The sequence below is a fragment of the Dipodomys spectabilis genome, unplaced genomic scaffold (assembly GCF_019054845.1).
Source record: "Dipodomys spectabilis isolate Male_0828 unplaced genomic scaffold, ASM1905484v1 ptg000006l, whole genome shotgun sequence".
Lineage (NCBI taxonomy): Eukaryota > Metazoa > Chordata > Mammalia > Rodentia > Heteromyidae > Dipodomys > Dipodomys spectabilis.
This window is the reverse complement of record NW_024870683.1, coordinates 7404193-7425727: the sequence shown is the minus strand read 5'-3', so window position 1 is coordinate 7425727 and position 21535 is coordinate 7404193. Positions and strand designations below refer to the sequence as shown.

Sequence of the window (21535 nt, the reverse complement as noted above, 5' to 3'; positions counted from 1 at the left end):
CTTGGGTAATTTTAGAAGCACCCCTGCGTGGCGGGGGTCGGGAAGCCCCGATGAACCGTGGGACCCGCTCGCCCCCCGGTCTCCAGGGCGGAATGGGGAGAGAAAGAGGAGCTGCTTGCGGAAGGCGTGATTTGGCAAATGGCTATCGCAAGTCCGCTAAGAGGAGGCCACTCTGGCTTCTCCTCTCCGAGAAAGTCAGACCTGGCGCTTAGGACTCGCAGCCTGGTCCGGTTCTAATCGAGGGAGCGGATCGATGTCACTCCCCCGGGTACTCAGGAGTGGTGGGGACTGAGTTGTGAAGGAGTGGGTGGGAAAGGTGGTGGGAGAAATGGCAGGTGCAAAAGGACGGAGAGGCAACATAACTGATAGAATTAAAGGTGTGAGATGCAATGGGGAGGGCCCACAAGCACTAATTAGTGACCAGTTGTCACTCATTAAAGAGGCAACCAATAAGACACTAAAACTAGGGTTCGTATGAAGATTTGACTTTTAGGGATGTCTGTGGTCTGCTCCACAAGATGTATTTGCATCACCTAAAACATTGGCATTGTCATAGGCAGGAAACGTGTTGCATTATCAGCATTCTACTCTACAGATTAATTTATATTCCCAAAGAAAGAAAATGGCCTGCTTGTAAAATAGGGATCAGATAAGCCCTGAGGATCCTTAGCACTCGACATTCCACTAAAAGGACACCCATTTCAAAAATTTTCACAAATTTTCCAGACACAAATATATAAAAACACAGTCCATGAAACAACATGATACCTCAGGGAAAAGGAAGTAGGTAATTATGGGTGATGGGAAACAAAGGCAGGGGCGATTAAGAAGAGATTTGGAGTTTGGTTCTGAAGGATGAGGGAAGTATTATTTAAAGAAAGGGAGTGATTTGAACATATCCTCACATTTGATATCTCACTGCAGTAAGAGTAGATAATACAATTGAGAATGATTATTATAAATGAGAGGATCTGAATAAAGGCACAGGCTGAAGAGTTAGATGGGAGATAGATTCAAGTGTGATTTGGAGTATAGAATCTGCAGAACTTAATTATTAAATAATGAGTCGTAGGGTTATGGGAAAATACAACGAATAGCCTAGGATCATTCCTAGGTTCCTCCAAATGCTGTGTCATCTCTAAATTGTACACATTTTAGATTTAAGGCTGTAGTTTGCACAATGTTCTGTGTTTCTTGGTTTCTGTCAATGGTGACTAAGGTTACTTACTGCACCAAGTCTTAACTGGAAAGGTGAAGAATGAGCTGGATGGTCTTGTGACAACTCTTTCTTTCTGGGAGGCAATTGAAATGAATGTGAATCTAGCTTATGTAAATCGAAATTGCCTCTGTGTTTTAGCTGTTAGCAACAGAGGAAAAAACTCCTTCATTCCAGCTCAGGTAAAAGGATTTCCTCACAGAATCCAGCATCAGAAGCTCCTCATGGAGCTTTCTATAGGGCTGGAACACTATCTTGTCTGTTTCTCTTTAGACATCTGCTTTATTCTTCCTACAGAACATGGGAGAAGAGTAAATATGTTAGCTTATTTTCTTTGGCAAATTATGGTCGCTTTAAAATGGAGGACCCACATTCTGAAACCATAGGACCCTTTTTCCTCCTGTCCTTATTCATTGACTTAGTTTCTCAGAGTTCTAAAATGGAGAGAGAAGCCATATTAAATTACAATATCCACTCTTGGCCATGAACAATTTTCTTGAAAGATCCTTCTCTATCATCTAAAGTTTTGGCCCTTTCCTTGGAGTGGGTGAGGCAATCATGAATTGCAAACTTGTTTTTCATACCCCTCCTTTATTGGGGAGTCATTCCACACTTTGGAATGTAGCACTGTCTTGGCTCCTCAGCAGAGACTCAGACTCAGATCTCACAAGATTCATATAAGCACTTTGGAATGTTGTCACTCTGGAATGTAGTACTGTCTTGGCTCCTCAGCAGAGACTGACTCAATTCTCCCAAGATGCATATAAGCCAGCAGGAGAAGATGGTGATATTTTAGGACTTTTGCAGGATGTTAGTGGTCCAAACTTCATTTTTTCCCCCTCTGGTGGGTGCTGCCACGGAGCTTTTTGCTCAAGGCCAATCTACTACCAATTAGGCCACAGCATTTTTTTTTTTTATTGTAAAGCTACTATACAGAGGGTTACAGTTACATGAGTGAGGTTATGAGTACACTTCCTCTTGAACATTGTTAGCCCCTCCATTGTTTTCCCCCTACCATCCCCTCCCTCCCTCCCTTCCCCGAGGTTCTTTTTTTTTTATTTTTTATTGTGATTAAATGATTACATAATTTCAAAGTCACAAGTTCATTCTAACTTCCCTGGAGCAAATTGTCTACCACAGTCTGTAATATATAACAGTGTTCACATGTTATATACCATATTTGTGATCAGCAGCATGGGGATATTTAGTAGTGGTTCAACCAGATGAGCGGGAGTTCTTTGTTTCTTAAGTCCTGTTAGTTTTGTCGTATCACCTAACCTTTTGGATTTAGCATCCACTTATGAGGGAGACCATGTACCGTTTGTCTCTTCGTTCTTGGCTTACCTCGCTCAACATGATTCCTTCTAGCTCCATCCATTTCCCTGCAAATGCCATTATTTTGTCATTTCTAATGGCTGCATAATATTCCATTGTGTATAGATACCACAATTTTTGGATCCATTCATCTGTGGTGGGGCACCTAGGTTGTTTCCATATCCTAGCTATTGCGAACAGTGCTGCAATAAACATGGAGGTGCACGTGTCCTTGTATATTGGTTCCTGTTGTTCAGGGTAGATGCCTAGAAGTGGTATGACTGGGTCGTAAGGGAGGTCAATCTTTAGCTTTCTAAGGACCCTCCAGACTGCTTTCCAAAGTGGTTGTATAAGTGTACATTCCCACCAGCAGTGTAATAGGGTTCCTCTTTCTCCACATCCCCTCCAGCATTTGTCGTTGGCTGATTTGTGGATGTGGGACATTCTGACTGGGGTAAGGTGGTATCTCAGGGTTGTCTTTATTTGCATTTCCTTCACCACCAGGGATGATGAACATTTCCTCATGTGTTTCTTTGCCATTTTTATTTCTTCATTTGAGAAGTCCCTCTTTAGTTCCCTTGCCCATTTAGTAATTGGTTTGTTAGGTTTGGGAGGGATTAGTTTCTTGAGTTCCCTGTATATACAGGATGTTAACCCCTTGTCTGATATATTGCTGGTAAATATTTTTTCCCAATTAGTTGGTTGTCTTTCTAGCTTAGTTGCGATAGATTTAGCTGTGCAGAAGCTTTTTATTTTAAGGTAGTCCCATTTGTCGAGTCTCTCTCCAACTTGTTGTGACCCTGGGACTCTGTTCAGGAAGTTCCTTCCTGTGCCTATTAGTTCAAGTGTCTCTCCTACTCCGTCCTGCAGTAGTTTCAGAGATTCAGGTTTAATGTTAAGGTCTTTAATCCATTTTGAGTTGATGTTGGTGCATGGTGATAGGCTGGGGTCCACTTTTAGTTTTCTGCATGTGGCTGCCCAGTTTTCCTAGCACCAGCGGTTGAAGAGGCTGTGTTTCTTCCATTGTATGTCTTTGGCTCCTTTGTCGAATATCAGCTGGCTGTAGGCCTGTGGATTTATATCTGGATCTTCTATTCTGTTCCATTGGTCTTCGGGTCTGTTTTTGTGCCAGTACCATGCTGTCTTTGTGATTATAGCTCTGTAGTAGAGTTTGAAGTTCGGCATGGATAGCCCTCCCATATTGTCTTTATCCCCTAGAATTGTTTTGGCTATTCTAGGTCTTTTGTTGTTCCATATAAATTTTTGGACTGTTTTCTGTATTTCAGTGATGTACGTCATTGGGATTTTAATAGGAATTGCATTGAATTTGTATATTAGTTTTGGAAGTATCACCATCTTTACTATATTAAGTCGGCCTATCCAGGAGCATGGGAGGTCTTTCCATTTCCTAGTGTCTTCTGCAATTTCTTTCTTTAACTTTTTATAGTTCTCATTAAATAGTTCTTTTACATCTTTGGTTAGGTTAATTCCTAAATATTTTATTTTTTGGGAGGTTATTGTGAATGGGGTTGCTCCCTTTATTTCCCTCTCTTCCTGTGCGTTATCAGTGTATAGGAAGGCAACTGATTTTTGTGGGTTTATTTTGTATCCTGCTATTTTGCCGAAGTGACTTATGATTTCTAAAAGTTTGGGGATGGAGTTTTTGGGATCGTGGAGGTATAGTATCATGTCGTCTGCAAAAAGGGATAGTTTAACTTCTTCTTTCCCTATGCGGATCCCTTTAATGTCTTTTTCTTGCCTTATTGCCCTGGCTAAGGGTTCTAGGACTATGTTGAAGAGGAGTGGAGACAGTGGACATCCTTGCCTTGTTCCTGTTTTTAGGAGGATTGGTTGTAGCTTTTCCCCATTAAGAATAATATTGGCTATTGGTCTGTCATAAATGGCTTTTATTGTTTTTAGAAATGTTCCTTCTATTCCTATTTTCTCCAGAGCTTTTAGCATGAATGAATGTTGAATTTTATCAAAGGCCTTTTCTGTATCTGTGGCGATAATCATGTGATTCTTGACCTTGGCTCTGTTGATATGCTGGATTACATTTATTGACTTACGTATGTTAAACCATCCCTGTGTCTCTGGGATGAAGCCTACCTGATCATAGTGTATTATTTTTTTAATGTGTTTCTGGATTCTGTTAGCTAGAATCTTGTTAAGGATCTTTGCATCTGTGTTCATCAAGGAGATTGGCCTGTAATTCTCCTTTTTGGTTGGGTCTTTGCCTGGTTTGGGGATGAGTGTGATATTGGCTTCGTAGAATGAGTTTGGGATAGCTCCCTCCTTCTCTGTTTCTCTGAAGAGCTTGAGGAGTATGGGTATTAGTTCTTCTTTAAAGGTCTTATAGAATTCTGCTGTGAATCCATCTGGTCCTGGGCTTTTTTTTGTTGGAAGACTTTTGATAGCTTCCTGTATCTCATTATAGGATATTGGCTTATTTAATTGGTTAACTTCTTCTTTGCTCAGTTTGGGTAACTTGTATTTCTCTAAAAATGCATCCATTTCCGCCAGATTTTCTTCCTTTAGAGAGTATAGCTTTTGAAAGTAGTCTGTTAGAATTGTTTGGATATCTTGGGTACGTGTTGTGATGTTTCCCGTGGCATCCCTAATCCTATTAATATGGGTTTCCTGTCTTCTTTTTTTAATTAATCTTGCCAACGGGCCATCAATTTTGTTTATTTTTTCAAAGAACCAGCTTTTTGTTTGGTTTATTTTGGTTATGGTTTTCTGATTTTCTAATTGGTTAATCTCTGCTCTCAATTTGGTTATCTGGCTTCATCTAGTAGCTTTAGGTCCCATTTTTTCTTGTTTTTCTAGCTGTTTTAGTTGCAACATGAGATTATTTACTTGGTCTGTCTCCATTCTCTTGATGTGGGCACTGAGGGCAATAAATTTGCCCCTCAGGACTGCTTTTGCTGTGTCCCACAAGTTTCTTTGTGAGGTGTTTTCATTTTCATTGAGTTGTAGGAAATGCTTTATTTCTTCTCTGATCTCTTCTGTTACCCAGGCCTTGTTAAGGAGTGTGCTGTTCAATTTCCATGTATTAGAGAAATTTCTGCGGTATGCTTTGTTATTGAGAGCTAGCTTGATTCCACTGTGGTCAGATAGGATACAGGGGATTATGTCGATCCCTTTGTATTTGCTTAAGTTCCTTGCATGAACTATGATATGGTCTATTTTGGAGAAAGTTCCATGAGCTGCTGAGAAGAATGTGTACTGTGTTGTTTTAGGGTGAAATACTCGGTAGATGTCAGTTAATTCCGCTTGAAGTATGGCCTCACTTAATTCGGTAGCTTCTTTGCCAATCCTCTGGTTGGTAGACCTGTCCTTTGGTGAGAGTGGCGTGTTAAAGTCTCCTAGTATTATCGTATTGGGATCTATTTTATTCTGTAAGTTTGAGAGCATTTGTTTAACATATCTGGGTGCACCGATATTTGGGGCATATAAGTTGATGATGGTTATATCCTCCTCTTGGATTGTTCCCTTTATTAATATGTAGTGTCCGTCCTTGTCTTTCTGTACTGATTTTAATGAAAAGTTTATTTTGTCAGATATCAGGATAGCTACACCTGCTTTCTTATTGGGGGAATTTGATTGGTAGCTCCTTTTCCACCCCTTCACTCTGAGTTTGTTTGTATGTTTGGCTGAGAGGTGGGTCTCCTGAAGGCAACAGATGGATGGGTCTTGTTTTCTGATCCAGTCCTCAGTTCGTTTTCTTTTAATTGGCGAATTCAGCCCATTTATATTAAGAGAAAGTATAGAGAGATGCATTGTTGTCCCTGCCATTCCGTTTTCCTAAGTTTTTCTTCTTTCCTTTCCTCCTATGCTTGCTCAGTTAGACTTTGAGTAATGCCTGTTTGGGGCAGGTCCCAGTTCCTGGTTGCTTTCTTCAGGTTGTGTCCCCCCTCTTAGAATTCTTTGTAATGCTGGCTTAATGTTTATGTATTCATTTAGTTTTTCTTTGCTATTAAAAGTTTTCAGTTCTCCATCGAATGTGAATGCTAGCTTTGCCGGGTATATCAGTCTGGGTTGGCAGTTATTGGCTCTCAGGGCTCGTATGGTGCTTTCCCAGGCTTTTCTTGCATTCATTGTTTGTGTGGAGAGATCTGCAGTGATTCTAATTTTTTTCCCATTGTAGTATAGCTCCTTCTTCATTTTTGCTGCATGTAGGATTGTTTCCTTATTATTCAGATCCATCATTTTTACTATAGTGTGCCTAGAAGTGTTTCTCCTGGGATCTTGCTTGTTGGGTGTTCGATAAGCTTTTGTGATGTAGTTAAGATGGTCGTTTTTGAGGTGGGGAAAATTTTCATTGACTATCTTGTTAAACAGGTGTTGCATTCCCTTGCTCTGGAATTCCTCACCTTCGTCCACTCCGATTATGCGAAGGTTAATTTTTTAGCATTATCTGCTTGCTCTTGAATTTCCCTTTGGTTTAATTTGAGTGATTTTTCCATATCTGTCACTTTTTGGTCCAGTTGGTGTATTCTGTCTTCTGTATCTGACACTCTACCTTCCATTTCATTCACTCTGTTGACCGTGGCTTCTATTGTGGTTTGCATGGTGGAAATGGATCCCTTTATGGATTCAATGTTGGTTCTCAGAGTACTGATCTTACCTCTCAATGAGGTGAGATCAGTAAGCATTACCTCTAATTTGGCGTTTATCTCACTTCTTACTGAGGTTTGTGCAGCTTCTATTTTTGCATCCAACTTTTGTTTGATGTCCTGTATATCTTTTGATAGTTCATCCTTGTGCTCTTTCAATTTCTGATCCATTTCTCGCTTTATTTCTTGAGTCATTGCCTCCAGCAACCCTTGGATGTAGTTTTTGTCTTCCATTCCTGCTTTGTTCCCACTGGGGCTCTCCCCTGCGTGGCTGCTGGCTTTTGAGGTGAGCTTGCTGTCCTGGGTAGTGGTAAACCTTGTGATTTTTCTCTGTGATTTTCGCATGGGGGTTCAGGAGACTGCTCTTCAATCTTGTTTTGGTGTGTCTGTCTTTGCTTGGTTGCTGATTCTGTATTGGTAGAGAGAGTCTGTGCCTGATCTGGATTCTGTTGGAAGCCTATTTCCAGCTGCTATTCTGACTTACTTAGGATTCTCAGCTCTCTGCTGTAGCAATTCCCGCCTTTGGAAGAGTTGAGCAGCCTAGACTGCTTGTGTTTGCTCCTGCGGGTGCTCTTGGGAAGATCAGATGCTCTGGATGCACTCTCCCAAATACTGGAGTCTGCTATGGGCTCCTGATGTGTTTTTGTTTGTTTGTTTTGGGCTGGTTGTGGGCTTGAACTCTAGGTTTGGGTGCTGTCCCTCAGCTCTTCAGCTCAAGGCTGGCACCCTACCATTTGAGCCACAGCCCTACTTCTGACCCTTTTTGCTTTGTTCAGGCCCGGTCCCCGGGCCTGGTTCCGGCCCCAGCCTGGAGCGCGCTCGTTAGGCCTGTGCTAATGTGTATACCACCTAGGTTATGCAGCCTGGAGGACACAGTTCAAATTTCTTCTACTGTTGGTAGTCTTGACCCAGGGGCGCTGTTCCTGGCTTGGGCATTTAAGCTCCCTTCCAGGGGTGCTCTTGCTCTGGCCTGGCCAGCAGAGTGTGCTCCACCGGCTGGTGGAGCTCTCGAACAGTTCCCAGTTTTAGTGGGTCCTGTGGTCCGGGTGTTGGGGTAGGGAGTCTAGGTCAGGGTCTGGGGATTCCCTCCAGCTCTGGTCTCCCTTGAGGGATTCACTGTCCCCTGTTGGGTACTCACCCTGTAGGTCATCAGTTGTTGTTGCAATCCGAGTTCAGTTGGGGTGGTTGCGGGCTGGGTTGGGCGGCCCCCCGCCGGGTAGTTGCGATCACGGTTGGGCGGGTGGTCTGCCGACAGGTCCCTTTGTCGCGCTGCTGGTGCCGGGCGGCTTTGGCGGGATGGAGCCTCTCCGCTCTGGTGGAGAGTGATGGGTGGGGGTGGGATCCTCGTGGAGACTCCCGGCTGGTAGGTTTCTCTGTTCCTGGCGATCCGCTGTTCTGCAATCCGGTACCTGGTGATCTGCAAGCAGCCCCCTGTGTCTCTGTGTCTCCAGCAGCCCCCGCCGGGCCGGCTGGCCGGCGGCTTGGCGCACTGCCGCGCGGCCAGTAAAGGTTGGGGGAGGGGTCTTCGCTCTTCTCTGTTCTGAATTTCTTCTTTTCCTCTCTTTCTTTTTTTTGTTATTTTCCACCTCTGGTTTTTCTCTGAGTGTTCGTCTTTTTGTTGTTGTCGGTCTCTTGGGGAGATTAAACGTTGGAACTCGAACTCTCTTTTTGGTTGGAGAGAGCTGTGGCGTTTCCCTACTGCCCCGTCGCCATCTTGGTCCCCCCTCTTTTTTTTTTTTTTTTTTTGCTGGTTAATTGTTGATAAAAGTCTCCTGAACTTTCCTGCTCTGGGTCTGGCTTTGAACCACAATCCTCAGATCTCAGCCTCCTGAGCAGTTAGGATTGGAGGCATGAGCCTTTTTTTTTTTTTTTTTTTGGTCGGTCGTGGGGCTTGAACTCTGGGCCTGGGCACTGTCCCTCAGCTCTTCAGGTCAAGGGGAGCGCTCTACCACTTGAGCTACAGCGCCACTAGGCATGAGCCTTTTAAACAGATGTTTTAGATAGGAGACCATGAACAAACATTTATCATAAAAACAGTCCCTAAAGAATGACTGGAAATTTGTGGAATGCTGATAGTTCACACCTGTAATCCTAGCTACTCAGGAGGCTGAAATCTGAGGATCGTGGTCCAAAGCCAGACTGGACAAGAAAGTCTAGAGACTCTTATGTCCAATTAATGACCAAAAAGCCAGAAGTAGAGGGGTGGCTCAAGTTATAAAACACTAGCCTTGAGCAAAAAAACTCAAGAGACATGTCCAGGCTTGGAGTTCAAGCATCAGGATCCAGAAAAGAATAACTGGAAACCAAGAAAAATAAGATTCATTTTACAAGAATAGAAGTGAGTTTAGGAAAAGTTTGTGTCCAGTGTGTGTGTTTGCATGTGCACATGTGTGTGCCTTGGAACTGGGGCTTGAACTCAAGACCATGGGCTCTCTCCCAAGTTTTGAGGATTTATCTGTTTGTGCTGGCTTCAGGTTTCAATCCTCAGATCTCACCCTCTGTTGGGATATAGGCATAAGCCATTGGTACCCAGCTAGAAAAAGTAATAATTTTGGCTAGAGGCATAGCTCAAGTTTTAGAGTATCTGCCTAGCAAGCGCAAATTCTAGTAGCACCCCAAAAACATTAATCCAAGTGGTAGCATTCTGCTGGGTGATAGAAATTTTTAAAAATGAGACACAATTCTTGCCCTCAAGATCATTTATGGCCTAGCACAACAGAGAAATAAGCCACAATTAAAATGGGCCTGTGGGAGTGATCAAATATTCAAAAAATCAGAAATAGGCAGAAGGGACTGGTAAAAAGTGTTCTACTAGGGAAGAATAGGAGATAGTGTTGTCAATGAAGGTAACAGGAGATGACTCAAGGTGATAGTCAAGAACCAGTAGAGTAGCTGGCCAAAGGAAGAATGGAATGATGGATTTTCTAAGAGAGAGAATAAAAAGAGTCAAAGCATAAAGGATTCTGTAGAAAACAGGACTTTGGGGAAACTGAAATGGTTTTGAATGGCAAGAGAGTGATCAGTGTAGCTAGAAAGGCAGGGAATGCCAAAGTTGGGAAGCCATTATGAGCCACTTGGGGCTTTTAAACTGACAAATGGCAGGATCTAATTTTTAATATTTGAAAGATTACTTTCAATGGTGTAAATGATAGATTGAAAGGAAGAGATGGGCTGGAGGCTGTGAGACCAAAAAGGCAGATATAGCTATAAATGAGTATGCTGGGGTTCGATTAATTAGAAGGGAAAAGATTGATGACATGAAATTTGACAAGTAAATGATTGAGAGGAATGGCAGGAGGGAATCCAGCAAGACTTTCAGATTTTTTAAAATTTTTTTTAAATTTAAAATTTTTTTGGGTCTGGTCATGGGGCCTGAACTCTGGGCCTAGGCGCTGTCCCTCAGCTCTTCAGCTCAAGGCTAGTGTTCTACCACTTGAGCCACAGCACCACTTCTGGCTTTTTTTCTTTTTGCTTATGTAGTGCTGAGGAATCGAACCCAGGGCCTCATGCATGCAAGACAAGCGCTCTACCACTGAGCCACCTTCCCAGCCTGACTTTCAGATTTTTGACTTAAGCTGTTGAGTGGTGGTTCTGTTTATGGAAATAAGAAATACAGGTAAAAAAACAGATTGTTTATTCATTCAACTAAATAGCTAGAAATGGAAAGTAAATGAATAACTACAATGCTTTTCAGTGTCATGGATAGAGGTATATTTAGAGAAGCAATTGAATATGTGAGACAGATATATAAATCACACTGAGGAATTAGGGGGAAGCTCTTGAAAGCCTGCATAATCTAGATTTCTTTTAAAAATTGAGGTAATTGTCACAGAACACAAAAATAACTATTTCCCTCTGTATATCACCTTTATAATAACAAGAAAAAAGAAAAAAACAACTATTTAAAGTGTACAATTTAGTGGCACTTAATATACTATACTGGCAGTTGTTCACCCAGCTCTAGTTTTAACTAACCTGAATTTTGAAAGATAAGTAGGAATTCACTGGATAAGGACGAGGGTGAGGGAAAGCACTGAAGGATATAGAAAGAGTGTGCTTGATGATATCAATATCAGAAATTTCAAGATAGGTGGAGGATGCAAATAGGGGAGTGGTAGAAGACAAGTCAAGGGAGGTAGGTTTGGTGAACCTCCAATGTAGGCTAAGCCTGAGGTTGACATAAAAAAAATAAATCTTTCAGAAAGATTACTCTGGAAAGACATGAGGAAGAACCAGGGCAATGAGTTTTGAAGTTTTATTCCAGAATCCGAGTGAGAAGTGATAAAAGTCCGAGCAAAGGTGATGGTAGTAATAGAGGGAATGGAAAAGAAGAGATAATAAGAATGCAGAATTGACCTGACTGGATGATTGATGGGGCATCAGGCTAGAAGAAAAAGGATGATTCCTATCATTCTGCCTTGGGTGACTGTGATAATGTTGGTGGCAGCCTGGTAACATTTTCTGGGAAGATGATCAGTACAGGTTGGGAGCATTGTTTATGTTTTTGGAGCCTCAACTAAGTGAAGAGTCTGAGTCAATTTAATATATTGATCTGGAACTCAGTAGAGAAATACAGGCTAGAGGCAGAGTTGGGATTTTTTTCTGTTAGTAAATGAAGTCATGAGTTTAGATAAAGTTACTCACAAAAAAAGATGTAGAGAAAGATGAGCAGAGGATAAATAGGGATGCATAGATCATAGAGCTATGTAGATAAAAGGCCTGGTCATACTGAAGCCAAGAAGGGACAGAAAAGTTCGGTGGAGCTGAACAGTGAGGAGGAGGAGGAGAGGGAAAATGTTGGTCTAATTTGAAGTGGGGAAGCTATGGGAGTCTGTGGGCCAAAGCTATTACTTTGGCTTTATTATTGATACTGGGGCCCCAACAGATGTTACATGTCACTCAACTCCAAAATAGGTGATTTATTTTTCTATACATTTCTTAGAAACAATATTCTAGTACATAAAATTTCTTCTCAAATTAATTTTATGAAATGAAGACAAATGCTCACCAGATATGGCTTACATCCCCTCAAGAAAAGTTTTTTTGTTTTGTTTTGTTTTTTAATTCCCTACGTTGCATCCTCCTCTTAGTTCTGAGGCCTGAAGATGTATCAGTCAATTCTTGGGCCAAAGAGAGGAGAGAAAACAAATCTTAAGCTGTCCTATCCAATCAGGAGCTGCCTCCTTTTTAAATTTGTTCTTGTTGTTATATAGAAATTCTCCTTCAGCTTCTTACGACTTCTTTGCAGTTGCTTCCTTCTTTGCCTCCCAGAGCCAGAAAAATACTTACCCTGACACTCTAAATCTCTCAAATAAGTCTGAAAAGAGTATTTGGGTGGGAATAGTCTGTGTGGGGTCCTGGAAGGCTGATAGTTATTCTGAGTATGGTAGTTAGGACCCAGATTGAGAGTCATAGGACTTGTCATCTTTTCCTCTCTCATACTGGCCCACTTCACCCCCTACTTCCACATTTGTTTGTTAGGATTACAACTTGAAAGGGATAGTGGGAGGGAAATCAGAGGGTGCTTTTTCTTGAAATATTACAACTCTGGAAGATAACTGGTGTTTCTTTCCTAACCTCCTCCCTTGCCTTACTTGAATACAGCCTTCTGGGGAATAAAGAGGCTGAGCCCTGAGAGAGTGCCGTAGCAGGTTTATGCTTTGTTCCCGGGGACTCTAAACCCTCCCTTTGAAATTGCATGGGAAGAAAAGCAATGCCTATTTTGAGGTTTCCTTAATGAGCTCTACTCTTTATACAGAAAAATTTCTATTGAACTTCTCTGTCTTGCCAGAAGTGATGAGGGCACCAAAGCCCGATTTATGGGAGAATGCATAGGCAGAACGTCGAAGGCTTGAGTGTTTCATTCTGACCCGGATTGGGGGTGGCAGTGGATGTTTCATGAAATGATGAATTTTGCCATAAACCTATATCCAGAGCACAGGAGACAGGGTATTTTCATCCACAAAGGCAAAGAGGATCATAAATTATCTATGGGTGGGTTCCCTGTTCCACTCACCTTGTCCACACTGAGAGGCCACAATAGTGGTCTGAGAAATTTGTACCCAATCACAGGAATGATACAGAAGGTCACACAGAGGATAACACAGAGCCACATTTGTGGCTGGTATAAAGTGTTCCTGGCCACACCTGTAAAAGGGGACAAGAGAGGGAAAGCTGAAACCGAGCCTTGAGTAAGGGTAGGGTGAACAGTGGGAGTTACAGCCAGGACTGGGATACTTCTCCAGTCCAAAGATGGAAGTTATTGATTTGGAGACAGTCTTGTCTCCTGAGAAACATGAAGTAGTTAAGACCTTCTTGTTGCTAAAATAAATTTACATGGCTTTATTTCCCTCTAAAGGCAGGGCAGGACAGGACAGGACAGTGTGGGTATAAGGGACTGCTAGCATATTGGCCTGGTCACATAAATGGGATATCTCTGGCCACAGAGCTAGCACATAGTAATAGCTTTTCAGTAAACACTTGTTAACGGAATATACTTGGTTAATTCCCACTTCCACTTTCTGGGGGGCCTTACCTAGAAAATGGAAGATGCTGGGGAACATTAGACACAAGCCATCACTGTACAGGAAGAATAAAATGCAAAAGTAGACACTCAGGCTACCCCAGACGAAGAAGTGGATTATCATTGTCCAGTAGGTTATCTTCAGGGCAATCTGAAAAGCACTAGTTTAATGTGTAACTAAGACTCACCAGCCACCTCCCTTCTCAGGATCTCCCTTCCCACCTTTCCTCCCTCTTTACCTCCCTCTCTCTCCAGACAGGCTTCATACCCCAGTACCCTTATTCCCATTACTGCTGGCCACACCTGTATTGTGACCACACAGATCAAGGAAGTCTGCACTATCAAGGAGAAGGATTGGTAGTCAGAGATGTCCTTCCCATCTTTGCGCTCTGCGTTGTAAATGGTCCCCATCGGGATAAAGAACAGCACAAAAGAACTGTAGATCCCATGCATTAAACACTTCATAAATTCCTTCTTGTTGAAATACAGGTTGTGCTGGCCTGGCTCATACAGCTCTGGAAAATGTAGACTCCATGTTTCATTCACATCCTGGAAGCACCAGAGGATAAGGAGGAAGGCTCAGGGTCTCTCCAGAGAAAGTTTCATATCCATGAGAGTAGAGGCTTCTCACCTCCTTGAGTGTGCTGGCCGTCAGCCTACTTAGGCACTTTTTCATGGAATACTTGAGATGTGGAATGAGGGAAGAAAGCAGTTAGCACAGACTCTTCCTAAAGTCCTGTCTAGGCAAGAATCTCAGTAGTGGAAGAAAGCTAGAGGAATGTCAGGATGCTAGGAAGTACTTTGAGGCAGTTATGTTTGGGAAGTTGGGGCAATTTGGGTCAGAGATAGCTGGAATGGAGGACTGGAAGGATGTGCGAGTCACTAGGAAATAGGGTTGATGTTCTTTTTTGTTGTTGTTGTTGTTGTTGTTTTTTGCTGGTTCTGGGGCTTAAACGCAGGGCCTGGGCACTGTCCCTGAGCCTCTCTGTGCTCAAGGATAGCACTATACCACTTGAGCCACAGCGCCATTTCTGGCTTTTTCTGCTTATGTGGTGCTGAGGAATCAAACCCAGGGCTTCATGCATGCTAGGCAAGAACTCTACCACTCAGCCACATTCCCAGCCCCAGGTTGATGTTCTTTTTAGTGAAATATTCTTGGGCTGGAGACATGGCTCAAGTGATAGAGTACTTGCCTAGCAAAAAATAAGAGCCTTGAGCTCCATCCCATGGTACCCCAAACAGGAAAATTAAATATCCCTTGTGTCAAAGCTAGTTGAGAGAAAAAGAGAAGCCACTAAGGAATCAGTTGAACCTTTGGAAGTATAGACATCCTATGATTTAACTTCCATTTCCATAATTACTGGTGAACTCAAGGTAAGAGAATTCTGGATAGATAATGTTGACTCGCCTTCACCCCTAAACAGAAAACTTAGCACAACAAAGCATGAGTTATGACTTTAGATGCAGATTTCTAGAATTAGACCACTGGAGTGCTGTGATACTATACAAACAATTCTTTCTGCTTTAAAGTTGACAGCTACTTCATGGAGAATTTCCTTTACAAGCTACTGCCACCCTGATGGAGACTGAGGATCACGATCCATCCTCTAAGTTATCCCTGGATGTCCCCAGGTACTTTATTCCTAGTTTATTTCTGTAGAGCCTAGGAATGGGACTGGTATAGAAGAGAAGGGAGAAGGGTGCCAGGATTCTCAATACCCAGAAAACTTCTGATAGGAACAAATAATATATCCTTGGCTTGCTGCCTGTGACATAAAGTATCATACCAAGACTCTCCTGCTGGGCCCTAAGGCCCCCCCATACCCCATACAGGCCTTTCTGCATAGACTTATCTTATCCTCACCAATGAATGGGCCTCTCTTTTCTTTTTTCTTTTCTTTTCTTTTCTTTTTTTTTTTGGTCCAGTCGTGGGGCCTGAACTCTGGGCCTGGGCGCTGTCCCTCAGCTCTTCAGCTCAAGGCTAGTGCTCTACCACTTGAGCCACAGTGCCACTTCCGGCTTTTTTCTGCTTATGTGGTGCTGAGGAATCGAACCCAGGGCCTCATGCATGCAAGGCAAGTATTCTACCACTGAGCCACCTTCCCAGTCCCTCTCCTTTCTTGAAGTTCCTTATTTCCGTCGTCTTGCTTTAGTAATCCTTTTTCACCACTTTTGTACCCATTAAATTTATACTACAACACAATTTCTATGTTTCTCTCTGCAAGGACAAAATTGAGATGGAAATTTGGTTTCCTAAAATGAAAGAATTCTTATACTTGCTTTCATGATATCTATATAGATGATGATAACTTTTCCTGTTTTGGAAATTCTATCCTTTATACTTGATCTTGTAAAGTTCAGCTCTTGATGTCTTTCTTACTCTTTGCATCTGAGGCTTTAATCCTGATTAAGAGACTTGTTGCTGGGTCTTACCTGATCAAGTAGACTCATGCACAGGACAGGGAGGGAGGTGTAGATCAGATTGTAGCAGGCGATAAACCAGATATCAAAAACTGTCTGGAAGAATACCAAGGATTTTTTTATATTCCTCCCTTTTCCAAAGCCCCAGTGTCACCTCCCAGGTCCAAGACAACCTTCTCCTGGACCCTGACTACCCATCACCATACTAACATACAGCAATATTTAGATTTCAGAAATCTAACTGTGAACACCAGCATCTAATCAATTTTACTCTCTTTAGAACTCTAGGTCCAGGATGGAACAAGGCCATATCAGGTTTTCAAGGCTAGTCTAGACCAACCCAACTATAACTTGCTCTTCTCTGTATAGAAGAACCTCAAATGGCTGCTAGAGAAAACTAGCTGTACCCCTGCACTCCCAGGAAAGTAAACATTTAGGCTTTTTTCTTTATCTTCTTATGGGCATTATATTTTACATTAGCAAGATAGACCCAATTACTCTTCTCTAGCTGGATGCTCCATCATGGGGCCTTAGAGAGGGTTCCTTTGCTTATTAGCCACAAGAGGTCAGCAGCCACATGTGCAGCACACACACACACACACACACACACACACACACACACACACACACACACACACACTCACAAACCAGCCTTGTTTCTCCTATAGACACTGGCTTGCTGGGGAACGCATGTCTACCATTGTCTGTTGATTGGTGTAGAGCTCTCCCAGGCTGATTATTCCTGAAGTTTTCTCTTGGGAATCCTTGAAAGACTTGTGAAAAATTGCCCATGAAAGAGGATTCCTCTTAGGACATCAAAATCAATTGTTACTCTTCCCCACTAGTGTTGTGAAGATTTCATGTTCAAATATGGTAATTCATTCATCAGAGTAACAATTGAATGTGTTTTGGGGCAGGGACTCAGGTAGCCAGGGTAGAGAAGAAGTAAAGGGAAGGTCCAAGTATGGCTACAGGTGAGTATTATAATAGCTTGTCTGGTATGCCCTAGTGCTTCTTGAGGTTTAGTCTGTTCCATAAGGTTTCTTTGGATGCTATTCCAGATCCAGGAATCTTGCTGCATTACATATGTTTGGGAACTGTAGTGTCTGGAAAAGGTTAAAATAGCTTATAGGAGAGTTCTGAAGGGGAGTCAAGACCAGATCAGAACTATACCAAATCTGTTAAGATTTGGAAGTTTAGAGGTAGTGTGGAGTTGGGATATGGGATCAAAATGGGTGGCGATGTGTCATTCATGATTCTCTTTTTTTTCCTGGTACTAGAGATGGAATCCAGGGCTTTGTACATGTTAGATAAGATGCTCCCGGCCTACATATTGCTTTCTAGAGGTAGAAAAAGGTCTGCAATGGCTGAAGCAAGGATGACTAGAGAAGATCCAGTTGAGTAGGGTGGAGGTTGCCACCTAATCTCATACCTGTGCAGAGAATCCATTGTAGAAGGCATACCAGAAGTGCACCAGAGTGAAAGTAAAGTTCTTGTAAAAGAAGTAGTTGAGAAACTTGCACATGCGATTATAAGACCAGCGACCATGGACCAAGAGTAGACGCCGAAGGTAGTGGAACTGGGAGAAGGCGAAGTCACTGCTAAGCATGGCTTGCAACCCCTCTTGGCTGGTGATGGCAACCCCAATATGGGCAGCTGTAATAAAACCCAGAAGCTTCTAAACCACAGAGCTTGTTTTCTGAGATGCTGCCCTGGGAAGTGTAAAGGAAATGCTGAGATAAGATTGTACAAACCTCTACCTTTGGAAAATATTTAGGCCCAGTTCAAAATGACACTTCCTAGTTGAATCTTTTATTCTCAATGGATTGCCCCTCTATACACAAATTGGAAAACAGTCCCTTCTTCTGCATTTTGTTTTGGATGCTACCACTCAAGAATGCCTGGTACAACCACTACTAAAAAGTAGAACTAGAAAGCTGTTCCAGGTATCCTTTGCCCCTACTCTAGCCATCTGGATGCTTTCTCACTGTCAAGATGTTGAGATTTAAAATTCCTGTTATTTTATGCACTTAAAACAATTAAAGATGCAGGAATAATTTGTATTGTTAAAGCTCATAGAATTCACAAACTTTATAGACCGTGATAATGATAATTTGCCTTGTGAATGTTAAAATGTGTTTGTGACTTTAAGTATCACTATTTCACAATACTGTGAAAGATGTGATATTTATGCAATCACCTATCTCAATTTAAAAAATAGGTGGGAGAAGGGATGGGTTAGGAGGGATGGGTGACAATGTTGTCAGACACCTTGTATTCATATGCTGTTTTGTAGAATGGGAACTTCTTTGTACAACTACTTGAGGATAATAGTAATAATAATAAAGTTTTTAAAAAGATGCAGGATGGATTCTAATCAAATGCAGTATTTGAGTACTTAAGTTTATCTAAGGGACTGACTTCTGTTGGAAAGAATGTGTCATGCACACTTTTTTTAGTGAACTCTGCAGGGGATCTAGTTTTTTTTTTTCTGGATAAAACAAAGATTATATTTGATGGAATGTAAGACTGAAGTTCCTAAAAGTTTTAATTGGCCTATGGTAATTCACTATTCTTTTGGCCAAATTCACTGACATTACTGTTGAATAGCTTAATGAAACCTCTAAGGCCAGAATGGTTCTAGAAACAGGAAAGCAAGCAAGAATACTTCGTAGAATTGAAGTTGAATACTGTTGAATGGAACCTGAATAGTGTTGCTTGTGTGGTGCGTGAGATTGGGACTAGAGGACCTCTAGATTTTGTCCTTATCTCACACAGTGACAAACTGCTAGGGGATAACAACATTTACCTGAAAGTAAACCAATACATTTTGGCCATTTGTTTCTATTAGTCTGACGTGACCTCCAGCCAAGGAAGCCAGGGCAAGTTCTTCAGAACATGGTCTCAGGGTACTTTGAGACTATAAGCTACAGCCTTCCAAAACAATATACACTGTAACTCTGGCCCAGAATTTTTTTTTCTGTCAACCTGAAGCTATTGTAGATAGAGGGCATATAATTGTACTGCCTGCTGTTGTGTAAAGGTATGCATGGGTTCATGTGAGACTATGTGTGCACTTACTATCAGTGTAAGTGAATGAATTTGAATGTATGCATGCTTATGGATAAGGGCAGATGTAGGCAGATGTAAATAAGTGAGGGTGCTGGTATAGAGGAACATGAATGGAGTTTCAAAAACAGTACAGATGTATATTGTATTTGACAAGTAGGAGTATGAGCTAGTAATACAGTACCACCCAGATCACTTTGCCCATTAATGAAGAAAGAGCCAAACCATGGCTGGGGACTACTGAACATGCCTTTGATCATGCTGACATCATTGGCCCCATCTCCGATGGCCAGTGTCACCACTGTCTTGTACTTCTTCACCAGCTCTACCACCTGGGCCTTCTGAAGGGGTGTCATCCGGCAGCAGACCACCCCTTTGCACATGCATGCTGTTCGTAGTAGTTCTAACTCCAGGTCCCCTTCTAGAGCAAAGGCCTGCAAGACCAGGATATATACTCACTCTTCAGGATGCTCCAAAAGACTCTTAAGGCAGGGTCTTCCCAGATCCCTCCCCTTTCTTCCTTTCTCTTCTGTCCTTTGAAGGGCAGGCTGAGCTGCTCTCAAAGTGCCAGATCTCTCCAGTGAGGCCTACCCCGCCCCAAGTGAGTTCTAGGGATCCTCTAATGGAAAATTGGTCAGACATCTCACTGGGTCAAATCAGTTGATGAGGCTATAGGACCAATGGCTTTTTGGAGGGTCTGGTTCTACTTGATCTCCCATTTTCCCTAGTGACAGGCCAGTAGTCAAGAATTTAGTTAAAGAAGAAAGTTGTCTTGACTTCGCTTTCTTCCTTTAACCCTGGCCTAGAGTACCTTGGGGAATGTGTCTTTCAGGCAAGAGAACCTCAGGTGGGGAAATAGAAGGATCCATAAGGAAGGAGCGTTGAAATTTCCCTTCTAAAGGGAAGAAAAGAACAGAGCTATAACTTTGTGTTGCCCACCAGACTGTAGCCATTGATGACCAAGCCATAGTTGCTATTGGGTTTCTCCTCAGGTATTTTGAAGGGCGTTTTGGGCTCCTTTGTGAGGAGAATGTTTATGGGATCTGATTCCAGAAGAGACTCGGGTTTTATCTTGTTCCTTGCTGACCTGAAAGCCAAGAGTAATTGTTAGATTCTGTGAAGACACAGAAGTTAGGAAGGAAAATGTGTCCTGAAATGAAAGTGACAGGAGGATACCGGGCCTCTGCAAAGCCAGGCAAGACCTCAGACTAGACTGCTGTAGGTTGTTGTCCATCCATATGCTACAATTCTCCAAACCCCATACTCCAATGCATTTAGTCTGAATGCTTCTTTTAAAAATTCTCTCAAATATTTTCTTTTTCTTGTTTCCCTTCTTTCATTTCTTCCTATTCCTTCTGGTAATGTTGGGACCCTATGGGGGAAATTATGAGTGGGAATTCTTGGGTCCAGGAATTGGGTATGGCCACTTTCCATCCATACCTGAGTTCTTTCTGAATTGTCTCACTATTCTTGCCTTCTACTATGAACACCTCATCCATTTCATCCTTGAATATATTACAGGAGTAGGCAATGTTCACAGCAGTCTCTGTAGAGAAGGGAACACAAGTCTCACTTTGGCTGATGTTTGTAGAAAGGGAGTTCTTTAAAAAAAAAAAAAAGATGTAGTCATATAGGCTCCAACAGTGGGCTTAGCTCATTTGTCTACATTTGCTATGTAGACAAATTTGGATGCAGTCATAATACATTTTTCTAAACCATTGAAGACTATATGCAAACAGCCACAAGTGAGTGTCTACTTGGTAAATACTTGTGAGTTATTTGTTAGTTACTAAGAATATTCAGGCTTAGCCTTCTCTAGAAAGCCTAACCCTACTTTTGTTGTTGTTGTTGGCCATGGAGCTTGAGAGCTTGAACTCAGGACTTGAGTGCTATAACCCCTCTGCACATCACTTTTATAATAACAAGAAAATTAATTAATAAAAAATTAGCCCTGGGGTATAAACAATGAGCTCAAGGCTAGTGCTCTACCACTTTGAGCCACAGTGCCACTTCTAGTTTTCTTTCTGGCAGGAAGGACTTCTGAAGGATGAATAGGATTGTTTAGGGTAGGGAAAGTTATTTCAAGTTGGGAAACAACCCAAACATAGGCTCTACAGTAAAAATTAAATGTTTGGGGACATCCTAATAGTCATATTAGGATGGAGATAGGAATGCCTGGCTAGCAACAGATTGAAGGCCAGATTGAGGAGTCTGACTTATATAACATGGTCAGACTGTATGTACCTCAGTGGAGTGACATCATTAAATGAGTTTGAAGAAGATTAAGCTGATGGTTGTATGCAGGCTATGTTGAAATCAGTAAGGGCAAAAGAAAGATCAGGTAAGAATCTTTTTGCAGAAATACAGATAACA

At 42.1% G+C, this 21535-nt stretch overlaps 1 protein-coding gene across 1 annotated transcript in view; it reads right to left on the bottom strand.

Moving 5' to 3' along the window:
• LOC122124019 (phospholipid-transporting ATPase FetA-like) overlaps positions 1–21535 on the bottom strand; it is a 78658-nt gene that overhangs the window by 1204 nt on the left and 55919 nt on the right. Inside the window, exons 19-27 of the mRNA XM_042698608.1 lie at positions 20603–20708; positions 20102–20249; positions 19413–19596; positions 17526–17749; positions 16106–16189; positions 13976–14221; positions 13685–13823; positions 13166–13296; positions 12906–13073 (exon numbers count right to left, since the gene is read on the bottom strand). Coding sequence (XP_042554542.1) covers positions 12906–13073; positions 13166–13296; positions 13685–13823; positions 13976–14221; positions 16106–16189; positions 17526–17749; positions 19413–19596; positions 20102–20249; positions 20603–20708 — 1430 coding nt within the window. The remainder of the gene's footprint in view (positions 1–12905; positions 13074–13165; positions 13297–13684; positions 13824–13975; positions 14222–16105; positions 16190–17525; positions 17750–19412; positions 19597–20101; positions 20250–20602; positions 20709–21535) is intronic.